Below are 24,297 nucleotides of genomic sequence, written 5' to 3'. Positions count from 1 at the left end.
TCCAATACAGTGCGTATACAATCAACTTAATTATCAACAAAACAAGTCTGATTATGATAACCGAATTCCCGGGCCTTACACAGTTGGTGGACTTTTCCAATTAAGCTCCTCCGCAGGTGCATTCATTCGAGAGTGTGGGACATGGGGTGATTTTCGAGCCTTTATCCAGTCATTTAGGAGCTCAACATCTAATTTTATATTAACCCGTGGTGATCTTTCTGCCGCATTCCAGAGTTTGTCATTTCTGTATTTCCAGATGCTCCATATAGTGATGAACATGGTGGGCAATAACTTATGAGGCCAGCATTCCAGACAGCCAAAGAACCATTGCGTAAATGAATCTGAGTTATTTGCCTTATCATTTACAAGATGCACCAAGTTTACAGCTTCCCAACAAGCCTGAGCGTAGGGGCAATCAATGAACAAGTGCCAGTTATTCTCATTTCCTGAGCCACATAGAGCGCAGATGGAAGGTACGTCAATATGACGATTAAGCAAGTTCTGCCTGCACGGGTTGCAATTCCTTACAGCTTTCCAGATGAAGAATTTTACCTTTGGTGGTACATGGACTGTCCACATTCGATTCCATAATCCAGGTGCAGGTTGTGCACTAGTCGGATTTGCAATATTTGTCATTAGAAGCTTGTACCCCGATTTAACTGTATAGTGATAATATAATTATTATGATAATATAATTATTACTAATATTATTATTAGTATTAAAAATATAATAATATTATTATCACTAATAATAATATATAATAGTAAGTTTTGGTTTGAGAAAATCCTCAAACTCGTTCTCGTCCTATCTCATTAATATTTTTGAAATGAGAATGTGGTGGGGATGAGAATTTCATCTTGCAGTTTCAAGTTCGGAGAAAAATCAGGGATCAGGGCGAGGATGGAATTCGGGGATGTGGATGGGAATGACAAACCCGACCTCGCCCCGGCCCTACCCCATTGTCGTCCCTAATTTTAAGGTACTGTCGTAATGTTGTGTCAAAGAGTCCAAAGATGATTTGAATATGTAAAAAATATATAAGAAGTTGAATATTAGGTAACAAAATTAAAATTAGATCAATGTTATCATAAATTTAATATCTCATTGCCGAACTTCATTTCTCATTCCACTTTGGGTTCGTTTGGTTTGTAGGATGTGATAATTGAATGATTAATAATTTGATCGATAAACGTTTGATATGATAAGATATTTAATTTGAGAGATATATAAATATCATGTGTGGTGTGAATGTAACAAGAGAGATAAAATCATGATAAATATAGTAATGACCCAAATACCCTTCATCTTATATTTTAATTTATTTCCCATTATTGTTTCTTTCTCCCCAAACCTACGCTCTGTTTGCCAACAATTGAAGATCAATTGGAAACCCTCTCCATTTTGTTCGTCACTCAAGATTGAAAGATGAGGTGAGATCTGTGAAAGATCTGAAGCGAAGAGCCAACATAAGGCATGAGCATGTTGTTCTGATTTTTTTTTATAGGTGAGATCAGAGATAATATCTACAAACATCGTTCGATCCAGTGGAAGAAATCAAGAGCTACCTGTGAGAACAAGTTATTGTGAGTTATTTTCGAAATTCTTATTCGAGTAATCTTTTAATTCCGAGTTTAATAGAAACAAAATTGAACAAGTTTGTCGCAGCGTAGGCATTTTTTTATGGTTATGTTGCTTAAAATTTTTAGTTTTGTATCATGTTATGGTTCTTGTGTCAGTCATTTTTCAGTCATCGAATTTGTTAGTATTTGAATGCTATTAGGAAAATAGATAAAATATTGTGTTTTGAATATGAAATTTTTCCTACTATGTTAACGAATCCAATAATTTCTTGAAACATACTTTACAACAAAGATGTACAAATACGTAACTTGAATAAATCATCCAATATAATTAGATTTTGTGAATCTGTATATGAAGGTTTTAAATCTGACGTACTGATTTATAGGTATTATGGAACTGAAGACACCACCACAGTGTGATTGTGGAAACGGGGTAATGATATTACGGAAAGCTGGGGATTACTCGACTCGTCCTGGTCACTATTACTATATATGTCCCGCGGGTCTCAATCTCGTCAACAATATTATCCGGCATTTGAGATCGGATGAAGTTGTGTAACAAAATGCAAGCCATTATGATTCTGTTCTGAGTTTTAAGTGGGTAGAAAGAAGGACTTCGAAGAATTGCCCATCTTTTCTTAAGCAAGCCAAAAGCTCTTTCAATCACATTCCTAGCTTTGTTGTGTCTCCAATTGAAGAGTTCTTTATAATTCTGTGGAGCATTTGTGTGATTGCCCCAAGCATCCCTATGGTATGGTACTCTTCTATATGGAATCAAGAATCCATGGACGTTTGCATATCCATTGTCGCACAAATAATAACAACCTACCATCGAAGTCATATATTTTGTTAATAAATTTCCATTTAAAACAATAATGAAACAGGAATCCAAATAAAAAGTATGGTGAAATAACTTGAAAATATGAAACAATATTTTAGCCTCTTTCAACTTTAAGTCCGTCATCACATGATAATGCGTCACGAAGAACTCGAGCATCCGCTGCCGATCCTTCCTACCCACACAGCGCATAAATGAAGTTCATATCTCGGTTGCACACTCCCAAAACATTCACTGCTATGGTTCTTTTTCTGGTTCTGTACATTCCCTTCTCTAAAATAGGCACATTAACATTTATATATGTATCATCCAACGCATCAACACAACCCTGCAAGATAAGTTACAAAATTATGAATCATATGTATCAGGATGTCTAATAAAAGGTATTGTACGTACAACATTATAAATGGAATTTGTAATAAGTAGTATTCAGCAAATGTTCATATTATCTTGAACCATTTCCACGTCTCGTCGGTGAAGGTTTCATCGACAGGGGAAGGTTTCACAAGCAGTATAGTATGTAGCTTCAGTATTGACCCCAACACTTCATGGAAATGTGTGTTGATTGTTTGACCACTTCGTAGATAATCATGACCGATGACTCTGTTTTTTATGATGCGCCAAAATAGACAAAAACATAGCAACTTTTTCTTCGGTCCTAACATATCTAGAATGGTCCAGCCCGCCGACATGAGTTAGCAAGTAACATAGTTGTACAAATGAATTTCTGTTCATCCTCAAATTCACCACACATTGAACATCTCCGATTTCAATAATTCTTCTCAAATGGTTTATCTGTGCATTCATTCTTTCCGTCATGCTGTACGAAGCTGACGTTCTACGTGCTCGACGACATCGTTCGGCGATTAATCTCGTGCGATGTCGTGTTAAAAGACATACCATAAAAATTGTACGGATCATCATTTGGTATAGCAAAAGGAAAATTCTAATGTTATGTCGTCTACGGTCCATTTTGCACACTTACTTACCAAATATAATTGAAGTTAGATCAAGCCAATACATAAATCAACAAATCTCAGAAAAATAGTTAATAAAATTTTAACTCTTGTATATCATTTTAATATGTAGCATTACAAAAATATTCTGCAAGTTACAAAATGAGATATTTGTTGTACAACAGCCCAAGAAAAAATTACAACAAATGTCTACTACAATCTCACATGAGAAAAAATTTTAGGGATTTTTTTTAAAAAAATAAAAGTTCTCAGTACAATACAAGAACATACCAAACAAACGATAACATAACACTATTCAGTTTCTACAATACATTTGTACAAAAAATTGAAAACAGAAAACAAGAAATTGTTCATCAGGGGCTAGTGTTCCTCATATTTATGTACTGTCAAAGGCTTTATGCATCAGATGCAACATCAATAATCACACATAGTTTCAAAACTATAATTTATTACGTTTTACCTTCGAATAAACTTCAAATTTCTTCAGATCTGTCTTAGAAACGAGGATTTAGTTGATGCCTTTCAATTTTGAAGTTCTTCAGCAGCGGTCTTTTGCACGAGTCTTCTGAAGAAATTCAGAAAATGATGTGTAGAAGACCCACTTGCAATTTTTGTATTTACAATCAGTGGTATTTTGGTGATTACTCTTTTTTAGTCTAGCCGGATAGTTATTATCCATCTTCAATGCGTGGATTTCTTCTCCAACGAAAACAGTAAAAGTAGTCAAAGAGATAGTCAATGTCAAATTTCCAAATCAAATCAAACGAAATATTAATAAATAATCCAACCTTAATAATACTTACCAAACTGGGCCTTTATGTAGTAATTGTATCCGGGCTCTAATATATATCACACCTACAACTATGGAATCAACAAATTATCCTCAACTCAAAGGATTGATGTCTAAGCCGGTACACATTTTTTTGAGACAGATCTTTTTATTTGGGTCACTCATATCAAAAGTTAATTATTATTGTAATTATGGTTATGATTGAAATGTCTCATAGATAAAATCTGGTTGAGATCGTCTCACGGGAGACCTACTAAAGTTGGTATGGCAGTTGAACGCTTGATCAATGATCAATGTTGCGATTTTTTACTGACATTTTCTAAGTCAAACTTGTCCAGTTTGCCCTAAAAACACTTATTCAATTCTAGCTGGGTAGAAATGCTTTCGGTTGTTAGTGAAAACCAAATTCCGCTACAACTTCTACAACTTTTAACCAAAAGCTATAAGCAAGATCGAGATGTTTTTATGCTTCTGTTTTGTTGTTAATGATTTAAAGCTACAATTTTGTTAGTATTAGTGTGATAGAATTGGCCCAAAATAATGTACAATATACAGGCCCATATAATACACCAATAGTAGGTCCATGTATCGGTTTATGAAAGTCGCATTTTAGCTTAGGGATTTGACACACTTATTCCAGCTTCTATATATAGAAGCTTGAACTTGTACACGTTGGTTTTTTAATTCAATTCCACATTTTTCTCCGTTTCCCACCAATGGCAGTTAGTGGTTTAACATGGTATCAGAGCCAGTGGAATTGCGCTTTTCTCTCCAGTCGCTGATCGAGGTACATCGCAGCTGGTATTGAGCTCAATCGATTGAGATCGTTGAACATTTCAATTTCTCCTAAGATTTTAGTTATTCTCATCTTCAAGTCGGTAAATCCATGGCGAACAACAATAATTTCAATGATCCCTTGTTCTTACACCCATCTGATGCTCCAGGTATGACTATTGTTAGTGAACAACTGACAGGAGTTGAGAATTATAGCATTTGGAGTCGTGCTATGTTGATCGCCCTTCGTGCTAAAAATAAGACAACGTTCATCGACGGGACGTGTGCGCGACCAGCTCCAGGAAGCATCACTTCGAATCAGTGGGAGAGATGTAATGCACTCGTTTTGTCTTGGATTATGAATTCCGTTTCAAAAAATATTTTTGGTGGAATTGTGTATTCTAGTGATGCATCCGTGGTTTGGTCGGATTTGAAAGATCAATTTGATAAGGTGAATGGCTCGAGAATCTTTTCTATTCACAGAGAACTTGGGAGGTTGACTCAAGGAACCGACACAATTTCAGTATATTTTTGTAGACTGAAGCAGTTATGGGATGAGTATAGTTCATTAGTTACCTTGCCATCGTGTGAGTGTGCTGCGGTTCGAAAGTATGTTGAGCATGACCAGAAACATCGTTTATTACAGTTTCTGATGGGACTTAACGATAGCTATATGCATATTCGAAGCCAAATTCTGATGATGATGCCTCTACCAACAGTTAGCCAAGCATTTTCATTACTGTCTCAAGAGGAATCTCACCGCATGTTGTCCTCGGTTGAACAACCAGCTTCCGTTTTTTACACGAGACAAGGACGAACTGATGAGCGAAGAAAGGATGTGCTTACATATGATCATTGTGGTTGGAATGGCCATGTCAAGACCCATTGTTTTAAATTGATAGGTTATCATCCGGGTCACAAGCTGTATAAACCACAGCAGGGCAGAGGAAATCCCACACGATTTGGTCGGGAATAAGATAAGCCCAAGCTCAGGACAGTGGCTCACAATGTTACTGGAGATGTTACTGAATCATCACCAAAGATTGCTGCACGGGGAGGATCAGGCTTCACCCCGGCTCAATATGCGGAAATATTGCAATTACTGGAAGGTACTACCTTACTTTCATCAAATACTAACGCAGCTACTAAACCTCTACAGGGGACAGACACCAATGTAGTGAACATGGCATGACAGTTCCATGAAAATGCTCAATCAGATTGGATCATTGATATCGGGGCCAATGAGCATATGACTGGTAATTTTTCATTGCTGCGTGGTACTACTTCTTTGTGTTCTTCCCCTAGTTCCGTGAGGTTGCCAAATGGTATTCAACTCTTAGTTGGTGCTAAAGGATCAGTAGCTGTTCTAAAAGACATGCTTCTTCACGATGTGCTATATGTTCCCAACTATCATTTCAACCTCTTGTCCGTTTCCAAATTCACTAAATCTCATGACTGTTTTGTCACATTCTATCCTCATTGCAGTACGTTTCAGGACCGCAAAAGTGGGAAGATAATTTGGATTGGTAAGGCACGACAGGGACTTTACCATTTGTCAACAGCACACTCCCAACCTTTTGAAGCCCAAGTTGTACACCATACATTCTCTAGTATACCTCAATGTAACACCTTCATTTCTTGTACCTCTGTTATTCATGATTTGTGGCATCAAAGACTAGGGCACATGTCCCTATCTAGAATGCATTTGTTGCCTTTTTTACCAAAGAACATTGATATGTCTCATTGTGAAATTTGACCTAAGTCTAAACAAACAAGGTTGAGTTTCCCTAAAGTGAGTTAGTCCAAAACTTCTTCTTTGTTTGAACTGGTACATATGGACATTTGGGGCCCTTTTCGAACGCTAACCTATAATGGAGAGAAATACTTCTTGACAATTGTAGATGATTTTTCGAGAGGGACATGGACATATCTTATGCATTCCAAATTATACGTCCTTAGAATTCTGAATCAGTTTTTTGCCATGGTTGCAACTCAATTATCTTCGAAAGTCAAAACCATTCGAACTGATAATGCGTCTAATTTTTTTAAACTTGAGTGTAGCTCTGGGATCTTACATCAGAGTTCCTGCCCATATACTCCTCAGCAAAATGGAGTGGTGGAAAGGAAACATCGCCACATCCTAGACTTGGCACGAGCCTTGCACTTCCAATCTTCTGTCCCACTCCAATTTTGGGGAGATTGTGTTCTCACCTCCGTATACCTTATAAATCGAACTCCCAGTCCCCTTCTTGATAACAAAACGCCTTTTGAAGTAATCTTTGACAAGACCCCGTCCTATGATCATTTGAAAGTTTTTGGTTGCCTCTGCTATGCTACATCTTTGTATGTCTCTCACAAATTCTCTCCTAGAGCCAACACTTGTGTGAGTAATGGACCTTGATACCAAACGTTTCTTTGTTTCCAGAGATGTTGTTTTCCACGAATCTCACTTTCCATTTGCTGCCAAGTCTCAGGACAGTCCTATTTTTCCTAATTCTAACTCATTATTTGATTCTTCCCCACTGTAAGATCATAACTTGTCAGCTGATCGTAACATTCCATCTATTACAGTAAACAACACTGATGAATTACCCTTAATTCCAGTTCACACACCTCCCATTCCTTTGAGGAGATCATCTCGAGTTGCCCAACCACCCACTTGGACTAAGGACTTTTCGTGTCCCACTCTATCTCATTCCTCCATTGCTCATTGTCGATATCCCATTTCGAATCATATCAATTACTCAACCTTTTCTCCTTCCCATGAAAGTTTTTTAACTGCCCTTTCCTCTATCACCGAACCACGTTTTTACCATTAGGCAATCACGGATCCTAGGTGGAAGCGTGCAATGGATCTAGAACTAGCAGCCTTGGATTCTAACCATACATGGGATATTGTTGACCTACCCCCTTATGCCAAGCCAATATGATGTCGATGGGTGTATAAACTCAAATTCTTGCCCAATGGAAATGTTGATAAATTTAAAGCGCGGTTAGTCGCTAAGGGCTATACACAACAAGCTGGGGTTGATTTCCATTACACATTCTCTCCTACAGCAAAAATCACTACCATTCGTTGTTTCTTCAGCATAGCCGCTATCCGGGGTTGGAGTTTGTTTCAAATGGATGTTGCCAATGCTTTTCTTCAAGGAGACTTAGATGAGGAGATCTTTATGTGTTTGCCTCTCGATTATCACATTCAAGGGCAGAATAAAGTGTGTCGCCTCCACAAATCATTGTATGGACTCAAATAGGCTTCCAGACAATGGAATCAAAAATTTTCTGCTGTGATGATTGAAGCAGGCTTCTCACGATCTCAACATGATCATTCTTTATTCATTCATCATGATGCTCACACCATGACTCTTTTAGTGGTCTATGTTGACGATATTGTGATTACTGGTAATAATCTGGATGCCATTGCTACCTTGAAGAAGTTCTTACACTCGAAACTTGAACTTCGTGATCTTGGTCTTTTAAAGTATTTCTTGGGGATTGAGATAACCCGTTCCACCAGTGGTATCCTTCTAAATCAACGTAAATATGTGTTGGATCTCCTTGCTGATACAGGGATTCTGGGAGCCAAGCCATTTGACACCCCAACCGAGCAACATCAAAAACTCACTTCCCATGACTTTGATCTCTTGCTTCCCCCTCCATCAGCTAGTGACTCGGATGATTTGCTAGCTGATCCAGACTCCTATAAACGATTGGTTGGACGCTTGATATATCTCACCATCACTAGGCCCGATATATGTTATGTCGTACAACGTTTGAGTCAATTTATGCATTCTCCCAAACACTCCCATATGAATGCCGCCATGCGGGTTGTCAAGTACCTGAAGGGTTTTCCTGGCATGGGCGTGTTTCTTTCTGCTCAGAGTGCACTACAGTTGTCTGCTTATTGTGATTCGGATTGGGCTTCCTGCCCTATGACACGTCGATCTCTCACAGGCTTCTGCATTAAGTTGGGTGATTCACTGGTGTCGTGGCGTACAAAGAAACAAGGTACCGTCTCACGCTCTTCAGCCGAGGCAGAGTATCGTGCCATGGCAGCCACTTCATGTGAGATAGTTTGGATCCAGGGATTGTTATCTGATATGGGAGTGTTGCTTGTAGCGCCCACCAAGTTATATTGTGATAATCATGCCACCTTACACATCACTGCAAATCCTATGTTTCATGAACGAACGAAACATATCGACATTGATTGCCACCTTATCCGAGACAAGATCAAAGCCGGTTATTTTCAGACCGCATATGTATCCTCCTCGAATCAACTTGCTGACCTCTTCACCAAAAGATTGGGCACTGATCAACATCACTTTCTATTGTCCAAGCTTGGTGTCAAGAATCTATTCCAAGCTTGAAGGGGGCGTATTAGTATTAGTGTGATAGTATTGGCCCAAAATAATGTCCAATATACATGCCCATATAATACACCAATAGTAGGTCCATGTATCGGTTTCATGAAAGTCGCATTTTAGCTTAGGGATTTGACACGCTTATTCCAGCTTCTATATATAGAAGCTTGAACTTGTACACAGTGGTTTTTTAATTCAATTCCACATTTTTCTCCGTTTCCCACCAATGGCAGTTAGTGGTTTAACAATTTGACATTTGAATTCTTAAAAATTTATCATGGTCCATAATTACTCTCAATTTTTATAAATACTTTTTGAGATTTTTTAAAATGTTAATTTTATTTATATATGAGTTTCTAAGAGTTTCAAATGAAATTCATTAAATTAAAAATCATATTTTATTACAACCATTTTATATTTTAAAAATTATTTTTTATGATTTACATTTCTAATTTTATTTTTTTTTACATATTTTGTGCATTTATACAAATTTTTTCATTTGATTTTTTATTTTTATTAAATCTTATATAAATTTTCAAGCATTAATGTTATAAAAAGATAAATTAATTTGATAAATATCCAAAATTTAAAAATAATTATATAAATATATTATTGATGGTGTGAGTACCAGAATTTAGATAATTCAAAATGTAAAGGTTATGTATGTTAAGGATATTGTTGTAATTTTAAAAAAAATGAAATGAGTTCTTCTCCAACCACTCAAATTTTAAATTATATTGAGTTTAGGATTTTATTCTAAACACTCATACTTTTGCTTCTCACCTATTTTCAAAAAATTTCTAGAAAAATCATTTTAAAATAAGCAAAAGATCTCCCAAACACTCCCTTAGTCTCATAAAGCTCGAATATCTGGATTAATAAAAAACAAATAAATCAACGAATAATATACCAATTGTGCGTTTAAATTTTCACACTGGTCCATTCAGCGCACTGGAAAAAGATAACCCTCTTCCTCAACTCCGTCCTGGTGGGGTGGATTTAGACCCGCCTAAATGGGACCTAAGCGGGTTCGGAACAGGTCTCGAGTTTAGCCGGACCAGCCTCGGTCCCGACCCGTACATATTTATATAAAATAAATAAATATTATTATTAATAAAATTATAATTTTCTTATATTTAATAACAAATATTTTATTCATGATTTTATTTAATATTGAAATAAATATATCTAATATAAAAACATATAATTAAATATTTTTATAAATTATTAATTGAATAAAAATTGATAATTAATTTTTAATTGAATAAAAAATTAATATATTTTAATTAGTGATATTATTTTTTCTTTTAATATTATTAATATAAATTTTGAAAATAATTTTATGATTAATTAATTTTTAAATATTTTCATTTTTTATTTGAAAAAAAAAAAAAATTTGGTAGGTTCATGGATCCAATTCAGATTGGACTTGCCGGGTTCATAGTGCGGAAGGGGTGGGTCCAATTTTGGCGGATCTGGTCTCATGTTTGGTTAATGAGATCTTACCTATGTTGGCACTACCCTCACTTCATTTCAACGGGTAAGATCTTGCAACACATACAATTTAAAAAAAAATGGGTCCTATATATGCATGGACAAATCTTGACCATTCATCCTACTCATGCCCACATGAGTAGAATGAAATAAACCCTCACGTTTGACCTAACTCGCCAAGAACTCAACCTGTGGTCATCCCTTACAACAACATCTAAAATTATATCACGGAAAAAAAAAAAAAAAAAAAACTATGTATCTCATAAGTAATAGTTTTTTATCAATAAGAAAACCAAAACCTACATTAAGACGACTAAATACAATTTTTATAGTTCCTTAACTTTTTAAATTTTTTTTGGAATAGGCAATTATAGGTTCGCAAAAACATTTATAAAATCGTCTCCCAAATAAATTTTTAGAGATAAATCTCCTATCCAATCTAATTCATAAAAAAAAGTTTTTTATTTTATGTTTAAAATAATATTATTTTTATTTCAAATATTGACCGATTTATCTCGTCTCATGCATGCGCACGTACTCTGAATATTTACAGTACGACATGACTTGAATTTCTTATCCAACTCATGGATCACATGTATGCACCATCAACCATGGCATTACTCCCATTATCGTTCAGAAACTCGATTACCCTCCCAAACAAAATCCTCCAAGCCCAAGAAATGCCCACCCCACCACCACCGCCACCGCCACCGCCACCGCCACTAGAAGATCAATCTTACTCAATCCACGCCTAGAGCCTATTCAAAGCGCCAACATCCACAATACTCACCAAATCCGCCATCGCCCTGGAACTAAGATTCGCAGTACCAGACCAGACACTCGAAGAAGCAGAAAACAGCATACCAATCCACGCCCAGAGCCTAGCTACTCAATGGGAAGGATTTGCTAATGGCGGAATCTTGGGTGGAAGCTCAAAAGGCAATGAAAAAGAGTTCATCTGACCTGAAGCAGGATTTATACACGATAATCCAGGGCAATCCCCCGAAGGAGAGGCGACAGGTCAGAAAATTGTATGTTGATCTGTTCAATGCCGTGAGGAGGCTAGATTATGCGGCTACGGATAAGGATAGGATTCTGGTATGCAATTGTTGGAGCAGTACTATTATCTCGTACCTTGATCTTATTTTGTCTGATATATAAGAATTATATACATTATTTCTATTAAAATTACTTGCAATTCGCGATGTCCTTAGAACACTTTGAACACATTTAACATATTGCTTCCATTAACAATTACAAAGTTACATAAACTGACATACCGAAATTAGTTAGGGACGATATTTCGGGTTGAAATCTGACGGTAACAAATCTAATTATGGAAGAAATGACATGATTATATTATAAATATTGATAAAAATTAAATCAATTATAAGTGAACTAGTTTTACACAGTACTTCAAAATCATTAATCTTAATTAACGGCGGAGCAAACTGCACGTATTTCACCATCCGTGCCTGTCAAAACTTCAATGTTGCTCATCTTCACCATGGCTCTCCCAAACTCCACACTAAACGACAATCCGGCCAGACCTCTGATTCCTAGATAACTTTGCACGGTCGGTCGGGTTGATTCGTCGCTCAACAATTTCTGATCTGTTTCAAGAACTCCTCGGCCGTCTCTCAGGTTCGCGAAAAACGAACTGTCAAACCGGTTTTCACTTCCAGTGTCCATCGCCACCCTCCTCGAAGCGTCCCCATTTCGGGGGCAAAGGGACTGGAGAGTCGGGAGAAATGTAGGATCGATTGTTGGGTCGGGACTGCCGCTGGAATTGAAGTTGTATAGCCTGTCGCGGAAGAACCGGCAAGCGGAGGTGTCGATGGTGTGTCCTATTTTCAAGAAGATTTGATGTTAGTTTAATATTTGAAATAATAAGTGCAATGCATTTTGGAGTTTAGTTGGTTGTTGATTGTTGAATTAGTTTATTACCGACGAGTGTGACAAGATCTTGAATGTTGAGTCTTTTACTTGTCTTGGAATTTTTGTATCTGCACAGCGATGGAGTCTCTAAAACCAGGCAGATTGATTAAGCCTCACTCGCCGCTGAAATCCGGCCATCTCTCCTCCCTGTGGGCACAGCCCAGCTCGCCCCACCAGCCTGTTTCACATGGCATGTATCACACGTCAAAATCAAACAGGAATATTGCTTTAAAATGGAATAAAACATGTAAATAGTCAAAAGATAGATAAAACTTACGAGAACGACCGAGTCACGAGTCGCAAGAGCAAGAATGTCCGCACATGATACGACGCCTTGGCACGCAGCCTCCAGCTGTGTCTTCGCATCGTCTATCACATCGAATCCTCCAAGAAAACTGTTTTGCGAAGCTGTTATTTCGGTGTTGGACCCGGCAATAAGTATGGATGCGTCGCAGCCTCGAACGAAACAGTCATGAAAGTGCATTCTAAGCAAGCCTAGGTGCAATTGTAGGATTAGCATTAAAATGCGACCTTACTGTGGATTGGACTATGGATTCCACGCGAGGACACGAGCTCGAGTAGAACCCGACCTGTGTGCCTTGCCCGTATGAAATTTCCACAAATGTGGCGATCAGCACCAAAAACAACGCAGGGAAAATGCTACGATTCAAGAAAACGGCCATTTGGTTCAGTGTAATTTCTCCAATCCCTTAAAAAAGAATGAAATTCCAGAATGATTTAGTATATGAAAGTTGTCGATCTTGTGGAGAAGTGAGAAGGGTAATGGGGGATATTTATAAGTGAGATTGCATGCAAAAATAAAACACGGGTACGTAGAATGAGTAAGCAAAGGCGGCAGCTTTCTTGGAACCTACTAAACCTCAAACCTAACGCTTTTTTGTCTTAATCTTGCGCTTAAATGTGATTAGATACCGAATTAATAATTTGGATTATAATTTAATTTTTTGGAAAAAAAATTTAATTCATAAACTTTAAATTACTTATTTAATTTTTTATATCGAATTTTTTAGAACCATTATTCACATTATATACACACACACACACACACTCTCAATGTTATAAAATTTATTATGAAATTCTTGAAACTAAATTAAAAATATATAATGATAGCATTATATATCATCAGAAAAAATAAATTATATCACCGAGTTAAATTAGTTTGAAAGGTTAGTGTTATTTCATTAAATGTTGGATTACATCTGAAAAATATCTAGGGACAATCATACAAATTGGTCTATAAGTAAATTCGAGTCGATTTTGAGAGATGGAGCTGTGAGCTTAAACATATACACTAGCCATAAATAAATTATATTAAGATCAAGATTTTCTGTTTCGAGTTTGGTAGTGTTTCGAACTCGAAATCTCATTTTATATTTGAGACGTTGATATCGATGAATTTATAAAGTATCAGCATACAATTCTCTTTTTATTAAACTGAAATCTTCAAAGTGACATTGAATGTATATTTGCCAAAGTTGATGGGATGAATAATCTTCCAAACACTGAATAGTCAGCAACACAGTTGTCGGCTCACCATGTTAGAACGAATGAAAGGTCAAATTATTTTCAAAATGAAAGGTCAAATTGTCTTTGAAACAACGTTTAATTGCTTTATTATTGAAATCTTAAAAAAATATTATTATTATTATTATACAGTATATATATATATATATATATATGTTCAACTATTTACAATTATATAGTTTGAATTGCTTAATCAAATTAAATTAATGTTAGTTTCTATATGGGATATTTAATTGCTTCTTATAATTAAGTGACAATTTTTCCCACTGAACTCATCTCAATAATAATAATATTTAATAATTATTATTTATTATTAATAATTATTATTTTATAAAAAATTAATGATAAAATAATTAATAAAAATATCCATTGGGAAACTCAATGGATATTTGAAACAGTGATGCGAACAGGGATGCAAATTTAATCCCTACAAGGTCAGGGATGATGATTCATTGATTAGCTAAAAGCGGGTGTAGAACTGATCGTTTGGTGCTTTATAAAAAACTATAGCTGGTGGTAACGGTGCAACTCAAGTCTTTTAAATCGTACAACAGCTCGTACATCACATTTTGATTGTTCTACCGATATGAACAATTATTACACCTCAAGAATTTTCATCCAAATAATTGTAATCCTTGCAATCTGGTAATCGAACATAGGACATTAGCTCTTACACCAATTGTAGGACCGAATGTTTACCGTTTTACCAAAAGTTATAACTTGTTGTAACTAAGCAACTCAAAATTTTTAAATCGTAACAACATCTCAAATACAATCGATTGTTCTAACCAATATATATTAATTGTTACACTCCAAAAATATTGAGGATGTGGATAATTAGGATGAGGATGAGTGGTGCACTTAGTTATCATAGGATTATCGATTGGTTATTATTAAAAAAAGAACATAAGAATGGATCATCTATTTAACATAAATTTATTAAATATGCTGCACTTTTTAAAAAAAATAAAAATTTGTAAGGTGTGTAAAATAACATCATGCATGCATGCATATCTTCTAACTATAACGAATTTGTTGTATTTTGTGACTGGTTTTATTATATTAATTACAAATACAATATATATTTTAATTTCTCTATTGTAGCTTAGGTCAAAATAGATTACTAATTTTTTTACAAATTAAATTACAACATACATATGGTGTTCCTCTTGAGTTATATACGAATTAAATTCATGTTGATATTAATATTATGACGTCCATATATGTTATTTACCACAAATCTTGACTCCCACTACCATCTTTTATTGATTTTCATTATTAGTAGTCCCTAATCAAGCTGTGGTTTAATTTCCTCGATCTTAACTTTTCTTTTAAATTTATACTTTTTAAATGTACTAAAATCATAATTTTTTCCACCTAAAATTAAAAATAGAGAATATTACTGTGTTTCCGTCAAGACATTATATTATATGATCGTATTGTTTCCATTTTTGTTGTAAGGAACCATTCAGGGTTAGTCTATTATCTATCTGTAATAATTCTCCTCATATCACAACACCACTAGGGTGTCTCAGATTGCGTCAATAGAAATTTTTATAATGTGTTGGGATTCTGATATTTTTTTAAAAATTAAAAATCCATGACGACTTCTCGACCGTTTCGTGAAATATCGATAATAATTCATGCGATGGAACCATGCTCGCACCCCCGCCGGATCGATTTTATTACACCATGGGTTGACCCGGTGATTTTCCATCTTGCTCGACTCTTCCGAGGTCGTGACTCGAAATTTTCGAAGTAGTGGGAAAATAATTAAAAACACGCGCATCCCAATTTTTCTACAACTTTGAAATGTTGGCGTTTCTAAAGTTCCTATGCATTAAATGTGTAGCTAGCAACTAGCAAGCGAATATAATTAATTAGATTGAATATAAACTAGTTATAGAATATAATTAATTAGATGGAATATAAATTAGTTCACTGATATAACATTTAGTTTTCGAATATATATAGACGTCACCTGCCCACCTCAGCAATGTTCACACAGACACCCACTGTAGGTATCTGTGTGAGCCGCTACGATAATGTCCTCTTATAGATGTGATGAAATTGTATATTCAATAGTTGAAAGTCGTCACAGGTATGTGCACATAGGTGCCACCGTAAATATCCATATGATGGTTGGTGTACACAAGACACGACCATATCTATACTATCTATACTTCTATACTATATTATTAAGTGTGAGGACATGATAATAACTACTTAGAGAGGACACCAACTGTTTTTTCCGATTTTACCCTTATATGATACTAATATTACACTTTTGTTCTTTGTTTTTTTTTTTTTAAATTTCAACACAGACTTTTATTTTTATTTTTTTTATTTCAACCATTCAAATATCAATTTAATCCCTCCATAATTTATCAAATTTCAATTTAGTCCATCAATAATTATAAAAAAAATTGTACACACGCAATGCGTGTGCAGAATAACTAGTTTTGGATTAATTTTCTTCAGTACATTTCACACATTTACTTATAACATTTGGTATAACTTAATTTAATTTGATACATCACGGAAGTATATATATACCACCAGTATTCTTGTCAAACCGTTGAGCATGTATAAATTAATTTTGTGCATAAATTTAGAAATTATATTAAAATATAAAAAACTAGAGATGATTAATTATATCACAAAAACTTTAAAAAATTAAATATGAATTTTTTTTAAAAAAAATTAAGATTAGCGATGAGTGATTTAATTGGTTAAACAGAAAAAATGCACATAAAATCTAAAAAAATGATTTTTTTTGATCCATGAATTTGTCCAATTTTGACTTTTTGATCACTTAAGTTTTCAAATTTTAATTTTTATAAACTAAATTTTAATTTTCGGATATTTTACTCAAATTACTGACGTAAAAATGGATAAGTTTGTTATATTCAATGCAATTTTCTGATGTTAAGTCAATACTCTAACGAAATTAGACCGAAAACAAAAAAAATCAGAATTAATGAACCGAAACTAAATTTTGGAACTTATTGTGTCCAAATTAGTAGACCAAAAAAGTTATAATTCCAATTTAAAAATGACAATTTTTGTTTCTGCTAGTGCCAAGCTGAGTGTAGGTAGAGTGTATATAATCGTGTAATTATCTAAAGATCCACGAATGCAATTAAGCGCAAGATTAAGACAAAAAAGCGTTAGGTTTGAAGTTTAGTAGGTTCCAAGAAAGCTGTCGCCTTTGCTTACTCATTCTACGTACCCGTGTTTTATTTTTGCATGCAATCTCACATATAAATATCCCCCACTACCCTTCTCATTTCTCCACAAGATCAACAGCTTTCATATACTAAATCATTCTGAAATTTCATTCTTTTTTAAGGGATCGGAGAAATTACACAGAACCAAATGGCCGTTTTCTTGAATCGTAGCGTTTTCCTTGCGTTGTTTTTGGTGCTGATCGCCACATTTGTGGGCTTGTCATACGGGCAAGGCACACAGGTCGGGTTCTACTCGAGCTCGTGTCCTCGAGTCGAATCCATAGTCCAATCCACAGTAAGGTCGCATTTTAATGCTAATCCTGCAATTGCACCAGGCTTGCTTAGAATGCACTTTCATGACTGTTTCGTTCGAGGCTGCGACGCCTCCATACTTATTGCCGGGTCCAACACCGAAAGAACGGCTCCGCAAAACAGTTTACTTGGAGGATTCGATGTGATAGACGATGCGAAGACACAGCTGGAGGCTGCGTGCCCAAGCGTCGTATCATGTGCGGACATTCTTGCTCTTGCGACTCGTGACTCGGTCGTGCTCGTAAGTTTTATCCATCTTTTGATTAGTTGCATGTTTTAAAGCAATATTCCTGTTTGATTTTGATGTGTTATACATGCCATGTGAAACAGGCTGGTGGGGCGAGCTGGGCTGTGCCCACAGGGAGGAGAGATGGTCGGATTTCAGCGGCAAGTGAGGCTTCCAATCTGCCTGGTTTTAGAGACTCCATCGCTGTGCAGATACAAAAATTCCAAGACAAGTAAAGACTCAACATTCAAGATCTTGTCACCCTCGTCGGTAATAAACTAATTCAACAAACCAACTAACCTCCAAAATGCATGCACTTATTATTTCAAATATTAAACTAACATCAAATCTTCTTGAAAATAGGAGGACACACCATCGACACCTCCGCTTGCCGGTTCTTCCGCGGCAGGCTATACAACTTCAATTCCAGCGGCAGTCCCGACCCAACAATCGATCCTACATTTCTCCCGACTCTCCAGTCCCTTTGCCCCCGAAATGGGGACGCTTCGAGGAGGGTGGCGATGGACAATGGCAGCGAAAACCGGTTTGACAGCTCGTTTTTCGCGAACCTGAGAGACGGCCGAGGAGTTCTTGAAACAGATCAGAAATTGTGGAGCGATGAATCAACCCGACCGACCGTACAAAGTTATCTAGGAATCAGAGGGCTGGCCGGATTGTCGTTTAGCCTGGAGTTTGGGAGAGCCATGGTGAAGATGGGCAACATTGAAGTTTTGACAGACACTGATGGTGAAATTCGTGCAGTTTGCTCTGCGATCAATTAAAATTAAAAATTGAGTGTCACTTTAATTTAGAGTTCAATTTAATTTGTTGCTATATTTTTCTTTTAAAATTAAAAAGTCCGGGGAGGGACGTGTGATAACATGACAATAACTTTAAATTAAGAACACAAATTACCAAAAAAAACACATATTAATTGAATTTAAGATAAGAGATCTATCCCCAATAGCTTTGGTTACAGCACGACTTGGGTTCGTGGGATGAAATGACGAACCGTCAGATGATGAACTAAATGAAAAAAATAATAGGTTTATTTTGTAACTTCGATTATTGTATAATTTTATTCATTGAATGATAACAAAAATATTAATATTGAATCTCGATAAATTTACGGGGCATATTATCGAATAGATATGTAAAGGCAAACTTTGTGACATAATACAGAGATTGCATATTGATCAAACCAAAAGAGTTCTTGTTATTCACAATAGAGTTCGGTACTCATCACATGGATCAAACCAAAAGATAACGATATTACAAAATTTTATCTATTGACATATCAGAAACATCATTACTAGTTTCATGCAAAACTTCTAAATTACAAGGAAAACTTAAGGTAGATGCACCAGAATATGAACTCCACAATGGAATGTGTTTATGTTAAAGCTTTATAATCTCTAAGATATTATAGGTTTGTCATCAGTGATCACCTTCTAATTTCCTAGCCAATTTCTTCAACAAAAATCAGTTGCTTGACTCTTTACTAGCCGACTTGTATCAGACCCCGTAAACCTGCTGCACAAACATCATGCATATATATAAAGTCATTCAGATACTGGTTGGATAATCGTACATGAACTGTAGTATCCACGTGATATTAAGCATACCGTGTAAAGTTGACTGCAAAAGTTATTAGTCATGAGCAGGTATTGCGCACGACTCTGATGGACGGTGAAACAACAAGTGTGCTATGGAACGATCAATAGGATTTGAACCTGCTTCCATATTTGGGAAACTGGTGCACCTAAAAAGGAGACAAGAAGATTAAGAGTTGGTGGAGTCAAGGAGGCAGTAAAAGCATTCATTTTTTAGTAGAATAGCATGTAATGAGAACTAATACTGCATCCGGGTTGATGCGTCGATAGCAAAGACGTGATAGTAAAGGACTTCAGTTTTTTAAATTAAAATCGATGAAAATGGATTATTTAAAAAGAGAGAGATTACGTACTTATTTGTTTCTTCATCGATGAGTAATCCACTGGAAGTTTTTCCAACACCTGAACTATAACATAGATTTACATGGTCATGCCTCTGTTCAGCACCTTGAGCCAAACGGTACAAACCATCCCTTATGCTCAGCCTCGTTCTGAAATCCAACTAAACAAAGAATTTCAACTGTGATAAGTTTCAACATAATTGACTGTGTGGCAAGACAGAGAACTGTAGGACTAAAGTTATAAGGAAACATGGACTGCGTTGAACGACCTGATTGCATAAAATATTCTTTTCAATAACAGCTATTGTTGTGTCATTTGTGTGTTTCAATGCTTCAGACTATTAAAGATGCTTCCTAACTCAAAACCATATTCATAATATACACTTGCAGCTAGTCCTTCCACTCTTAACATTAAACTTTTCCTTGTGGTGCATATAAACGCTAAGCTAAAAGTTTGAATCAAAGGCCAGTATTTTTTAGGACCTTAGCGTGAGATGGGCCTTAATGCAATGTTTCTGCTTCAAGAATATGTATGATTGCTTCATTCCCTCCTACCCTCAACTCTTATTTTTAATTAAATGGAAACTGAATGAACTCCTAGTACGTCAGTTATCAAAAATAAATAAATATTTCCTATCAAAGAAAGATAAGATGCCATACCCATTCCATGACGAGCTGAAGCTGGCAAAAACTAGCTGCTTCTGGGGAAATTTCATCCAAACTCCGCGTCGAGCTTTCTTGTACAATTGAAGAGCCTAATTTCGACGGATTCACCATGCTGACTCCATCAGCATCAATAGTATCTTTAATTTTGTCTCCACAAAGATGAACTTGCTTCTCTACTGATGGAGAACCACTTTCATAGGTCTGCCCCATTGTATTTGCATCTTTAAGACTCTTGTTCACAGAAGATTGATTACCTTGATTGTTATGTTGCTTTTCTATGTTTTCAATCCCTGCTGGAGAAGTTTCAGAAGATGGAAAAGTCATGGAAATAAGCAATGGATTGTATAACTGGATTCATAGCAGAACTCCATTTGTGAAAGTAAAGTCACGTCAGTACCCTTACATTTGACAGCAGAGGGTGATTGATTTGCTGAAGTCTGATCTGGTAAATTATTTTTCTCTAATGGCGCACCAGAGATTCGATTCAGTAAACCCAGAGCTTGGTTCTGTTGCGGTTGCAAGTGTGCGGATGGACCCTCATAAGAAGTGGCCGCAGAATGGACTTGAATGAATTTGATTGGAAGGTTACTCGGATTTCTGCAACTACCTTTACCAGAATTATGTTTTTTTCTAATGCCCTTCAGCTGGTTCAGTGGCTTGTACTGCTTTTTAGGTTCATCAATCTGCCAATATCAGTTAAAACAACTCAATGTTGATACCATGTGACCAACTTCTAGTGGAAATAGGCCACTTTCAATTAGGGCATGCACTAACAAAGGTTAAACAGAACAGCAAACGAAATCAATAACTTCCGCATCTGTGGAACCTCCCTTTACCCACATGTGGCTGAACTCATAACAATTTAAGCTGTATTCATTTCACATTTACATGGCAAACAGATGCATGTAAAATCAGTAATCCCAGAAACAATAGTAAAAGAATTGTGCGTACCGCTCCACCACTGCTGGTTTTGGAATGACTGTTAGTCGAAATACTTGGACGGAGTATATCGTTGATTCCTACCCTCTGCAAAGCAATTGCTTCAGAGGTAAATCGTGGTTCAAAATTGCTACTAACAACTCTCAAGAAATGAAGCAAGCATCAAAATCATAGAAATAAGCACGTACCTCATCTCTAGGGATAAATCCATCCTTGCTATCAGCCGTAGCAGGTACAATGACAAAAGGAGTATTGGAATTGGATTTTCCCAACGTACAAGAACTGTCTTCGAACTTAATGGGTGCACTTGACATGACAGGATCATCGGCCAAATAGCTCTTTAAGGAGTCTCTGTCTACTGACATATTTGCATCCATACTTGACTTGGGACATGAAAACTCGAATCTAAATCCTCCTCCATCATTATCTGGTGATAACCAACTCAACTCATCTTCATCGACTCCAACACCAAATGTTGAATCGGGACTTCTAGTAGACAGGATACAGTTAGGAGAAAGGCACTTGAATTAAGAAGGAAAATTTACTTAGTTGCAAAGAAACTTTTAAGATTTACCTAAACAGCATCTCAACATCTTCAAAGCTTTGTATATCGGGACAAACACCAGAGAAGAAATCAGCAGAATCTATGTTCTCAAAGGAATCGAAACTGCTTTCTTGGTGAGTTGTTTCAGATTGGTTATCCACAGGGGTTCTCCTGTCACCGAGATAGGTCACGTTCTCAGGAAAGTTACCACCCTGAGAATCTGCACTATCGATTTTAAAAGCACAGCATGATGACCTGGTATCATCAAAAGCTACACTTGATGATTCGTCCATCAAGTCACTTTCAGATGAAAAAGGAAACATGGCACTTCGTTTACAGGACCATGAATCTGTGTCTGACATAGAACTGCATTTATCATGCAGACTTGAACATCCACCCTGTTTTCTTCCCAGATCGTCGCATCTAGAAACAGATCCATTCTCGGAATGACTTGAATTACAATTTACCTCACACAGAGTATATCTCAGGTTGTCATGCCATGGGAAATGATCATTGGAACATTCCAACTCGTCATTGGGCACCATTTGATCAAACTGAAAAAATTCATCCCAAAGCGAGTCTTCGAACTGTCACAGCAGCAACTTAATTTTAGCTGTCATTCATTATAGCAGAAAATACTTCCATAACACGAGTAAACAACGCTATCTTCCATAATCACAGTTAGTAACAAAGTTGAAAAAAATTCAAACAACGATCTTATAATTTTGACAACAAAGTCATTTACTCTGGCGAGTAACAGGCAACTTAAGATTTACTTGAGACTTAAAAGTAGAACTAGGACTTAAGGAGTCACGAGTTGCGTCACCTTCATATGCTAATTAAATATGCCTTTAAAGTTTCTTGGCAAAAGCTTGTTCATTTAAAATCATTTCCACCATAGTCAAGGTAATCCAAGAAAGTGCTTGCAAACGTAAAAAGAGCATCAGAGTAAAGCAAACGATCTTAAATCCAACTAACAGTATCATACAATATTTATATACTTTCCCATTCAATGCAATTAATCTCCAAAAAAATTTGATTTCCCTCGCCAACAAGGAAGGTCGTACAGTCACTGGTAGATACACAAAAAAATTAATAAGTACTGGACACACTCAAAGTTTGTCCACGAAGCGATAATACCTAATCAACATGGTATTCGATAGAACAAAACAGAAATTTTATCTGGCCGTTAAGGAAGGAACTTACCTCAGATATGCCAAAGCCTGACATGATTTCAAGCAGTCACCCAACTGTCAGAACTGCAAGTAATAACCAAACCAAATACTGTTACAAGCCAATTACTAAAGTCAACTACAAAGCTAAACCAATACCCATAGTTTCCGATTCAAGAACCACAAACAGACCAAAGGGTGTCTCTACTTGCTGTTTTTTTTTTTACAAGCCAATTACAAAGATCAACTACAAAGCTAACTCAATACCCCTAGCTTCCGATTCAAGAACCACTAACAGACCAAAGGGTGTCTCTACTTGCTGTTTTTTTAGCTTCCGACTGAAGAACCACAAACTGATCAAAGGGTGTCACTACTTGCTGAGTTAAAAAACAAAGAAAATCATAGAAAGAAAACACTATAAACACACATGCGTTTGAAAAAGAAAGAGGAGCAGCAGAAGATGTCTCTCCAAAAAAAAAATCTTGATTTCAGCTGATAATAGTCACTAGATTCAAACAAACAGACTACGGCAAAAAAATAATTTTCTCATCAGCAAACAAAATCAAATAACCAAAAACATCAGAAACTCACAGCAGATCTCGCAGGAAACTCCAACCAAACCTTGAATCAAATCGATACTCCACCCACAAAATTGACAGCACAAAACACCTCAACTCCAATCCTTCAGAGCGTAGTTTCTACCGAAATCCTCAGAACTGGAGAGGTTTTGCAGTCTGAGATTTGGATAGAATTTACCTGGGGAAATGGAATGTATTTAAATGTTTTTAAAAAAACTAGCGGCATATGTTTAGCCACGTGGCGGTGAATCATGCCCTCGCGAATCAATTCGTGGACGAGCGTAGCGGACAGGATCCGATCTCTTTCTGTTCTCCCATTGGTCCACGTGGTGCTTGGGCTTTGGACTCTCCGGTCTTTTTCCATTTGTTGTCGGC

At 36.2% G+C, this 24,297-nt stretch overlaps 2 protein-coding genes and 2 pseudogenes across 8 annotated transcripts; 2 read left to right on the top strand and 2 right to left on the bottom strand.

Moving 5' to 3' along the window:
• Positions 1–5,072: 5,072 nt before the first annotated feature.
• Positions 5,073–5,936, top strand: LOC142519860 (uncharacterized). The gene has a single exon (XM_075622878.1). It carries the CDS (start codon positions 5,073–5,075, stop codon positions 5,934–5,936), a length of 864 nt encoding a protein of 287 aa, XP_075478993.1.
• Positions 5,937–12,032: 6,096 nt separating this feature from the next.
• On the bottom strand, positions 12,033–13,439 carry LOC142519431 (peroxidase N1-like; annotated as a pseudogene).
• Positions 13,440–17,591: 4,152 nt separating this feature from the next.
• On the top strand, positions 17,592–19,018 carry LOC142518594 (peroxidase N1-like; annotated as a pseudogene).
• A 247-nt stretch (positions 19,019–19,265) lies between these two features.
• Positions 19,266–24,081, bottom strand: LOC142518064 (uncharacterized). Of its 7 annotated transcripts, none has more exons than XM_075620676.1 (10): positions 23,936–24,081; positions 23,379–23,431; positions 22,203–22,759; positions 21,817–22,117; positions 21,641–21,715; positions 21,087–21,372; positions 20,684–20,982; positions 20,036–20,184; positions 19,695–19,831; positions 19,266–19,602 (listed from the first exon to the last, which is right to left on the bottom strand). In XM_075620676.1, exons 2-9 carry the CDS (start codon positions 23,400–23,402, stop codon positions 19,720–19,722), a joined length of 1,803 nt encoding a protein of 600 aa, XP_075476791.1. In that variant the 5' UTR covers positions 23,403–23,431; positions 23,936–24,081; the 3' UTR covers positions 19,266–19,602; positions 19,695–19,719. The 7 variants fall into 7 exon arrangements, with proteins under 7 accessions (XP_075476791.1, XP_075476792.1, XP_075476793.1 ...); XM_075620677.1 differs by having other exon boundaries at positions 19,266–19,599; XM_075620678.1 differs by having other exon boundaries at positions 20,684–20,979.
• Positions 24,082–24,297: the final 216 nt, after the last annotated feature.

Source organism: Primulina tabacum, chromosome 11, assembly GCF_025594145.1.
Source record: "Primulina tabacum isolate GXHZ01 chromosome 11, ASM2559414v2, whole genome shotgun sequence".
In the NCBI taxonomy this organism is placed as follows: Eukaryota; Viridiplantae; Streptophyta; class Magnoliopsida; order Lamiales; family Gesneriaceae; genus Primulina; species Primulina tabacum.
This window is presented reverse-complemented; position numbering and strand designations above follow the sequence as displayed.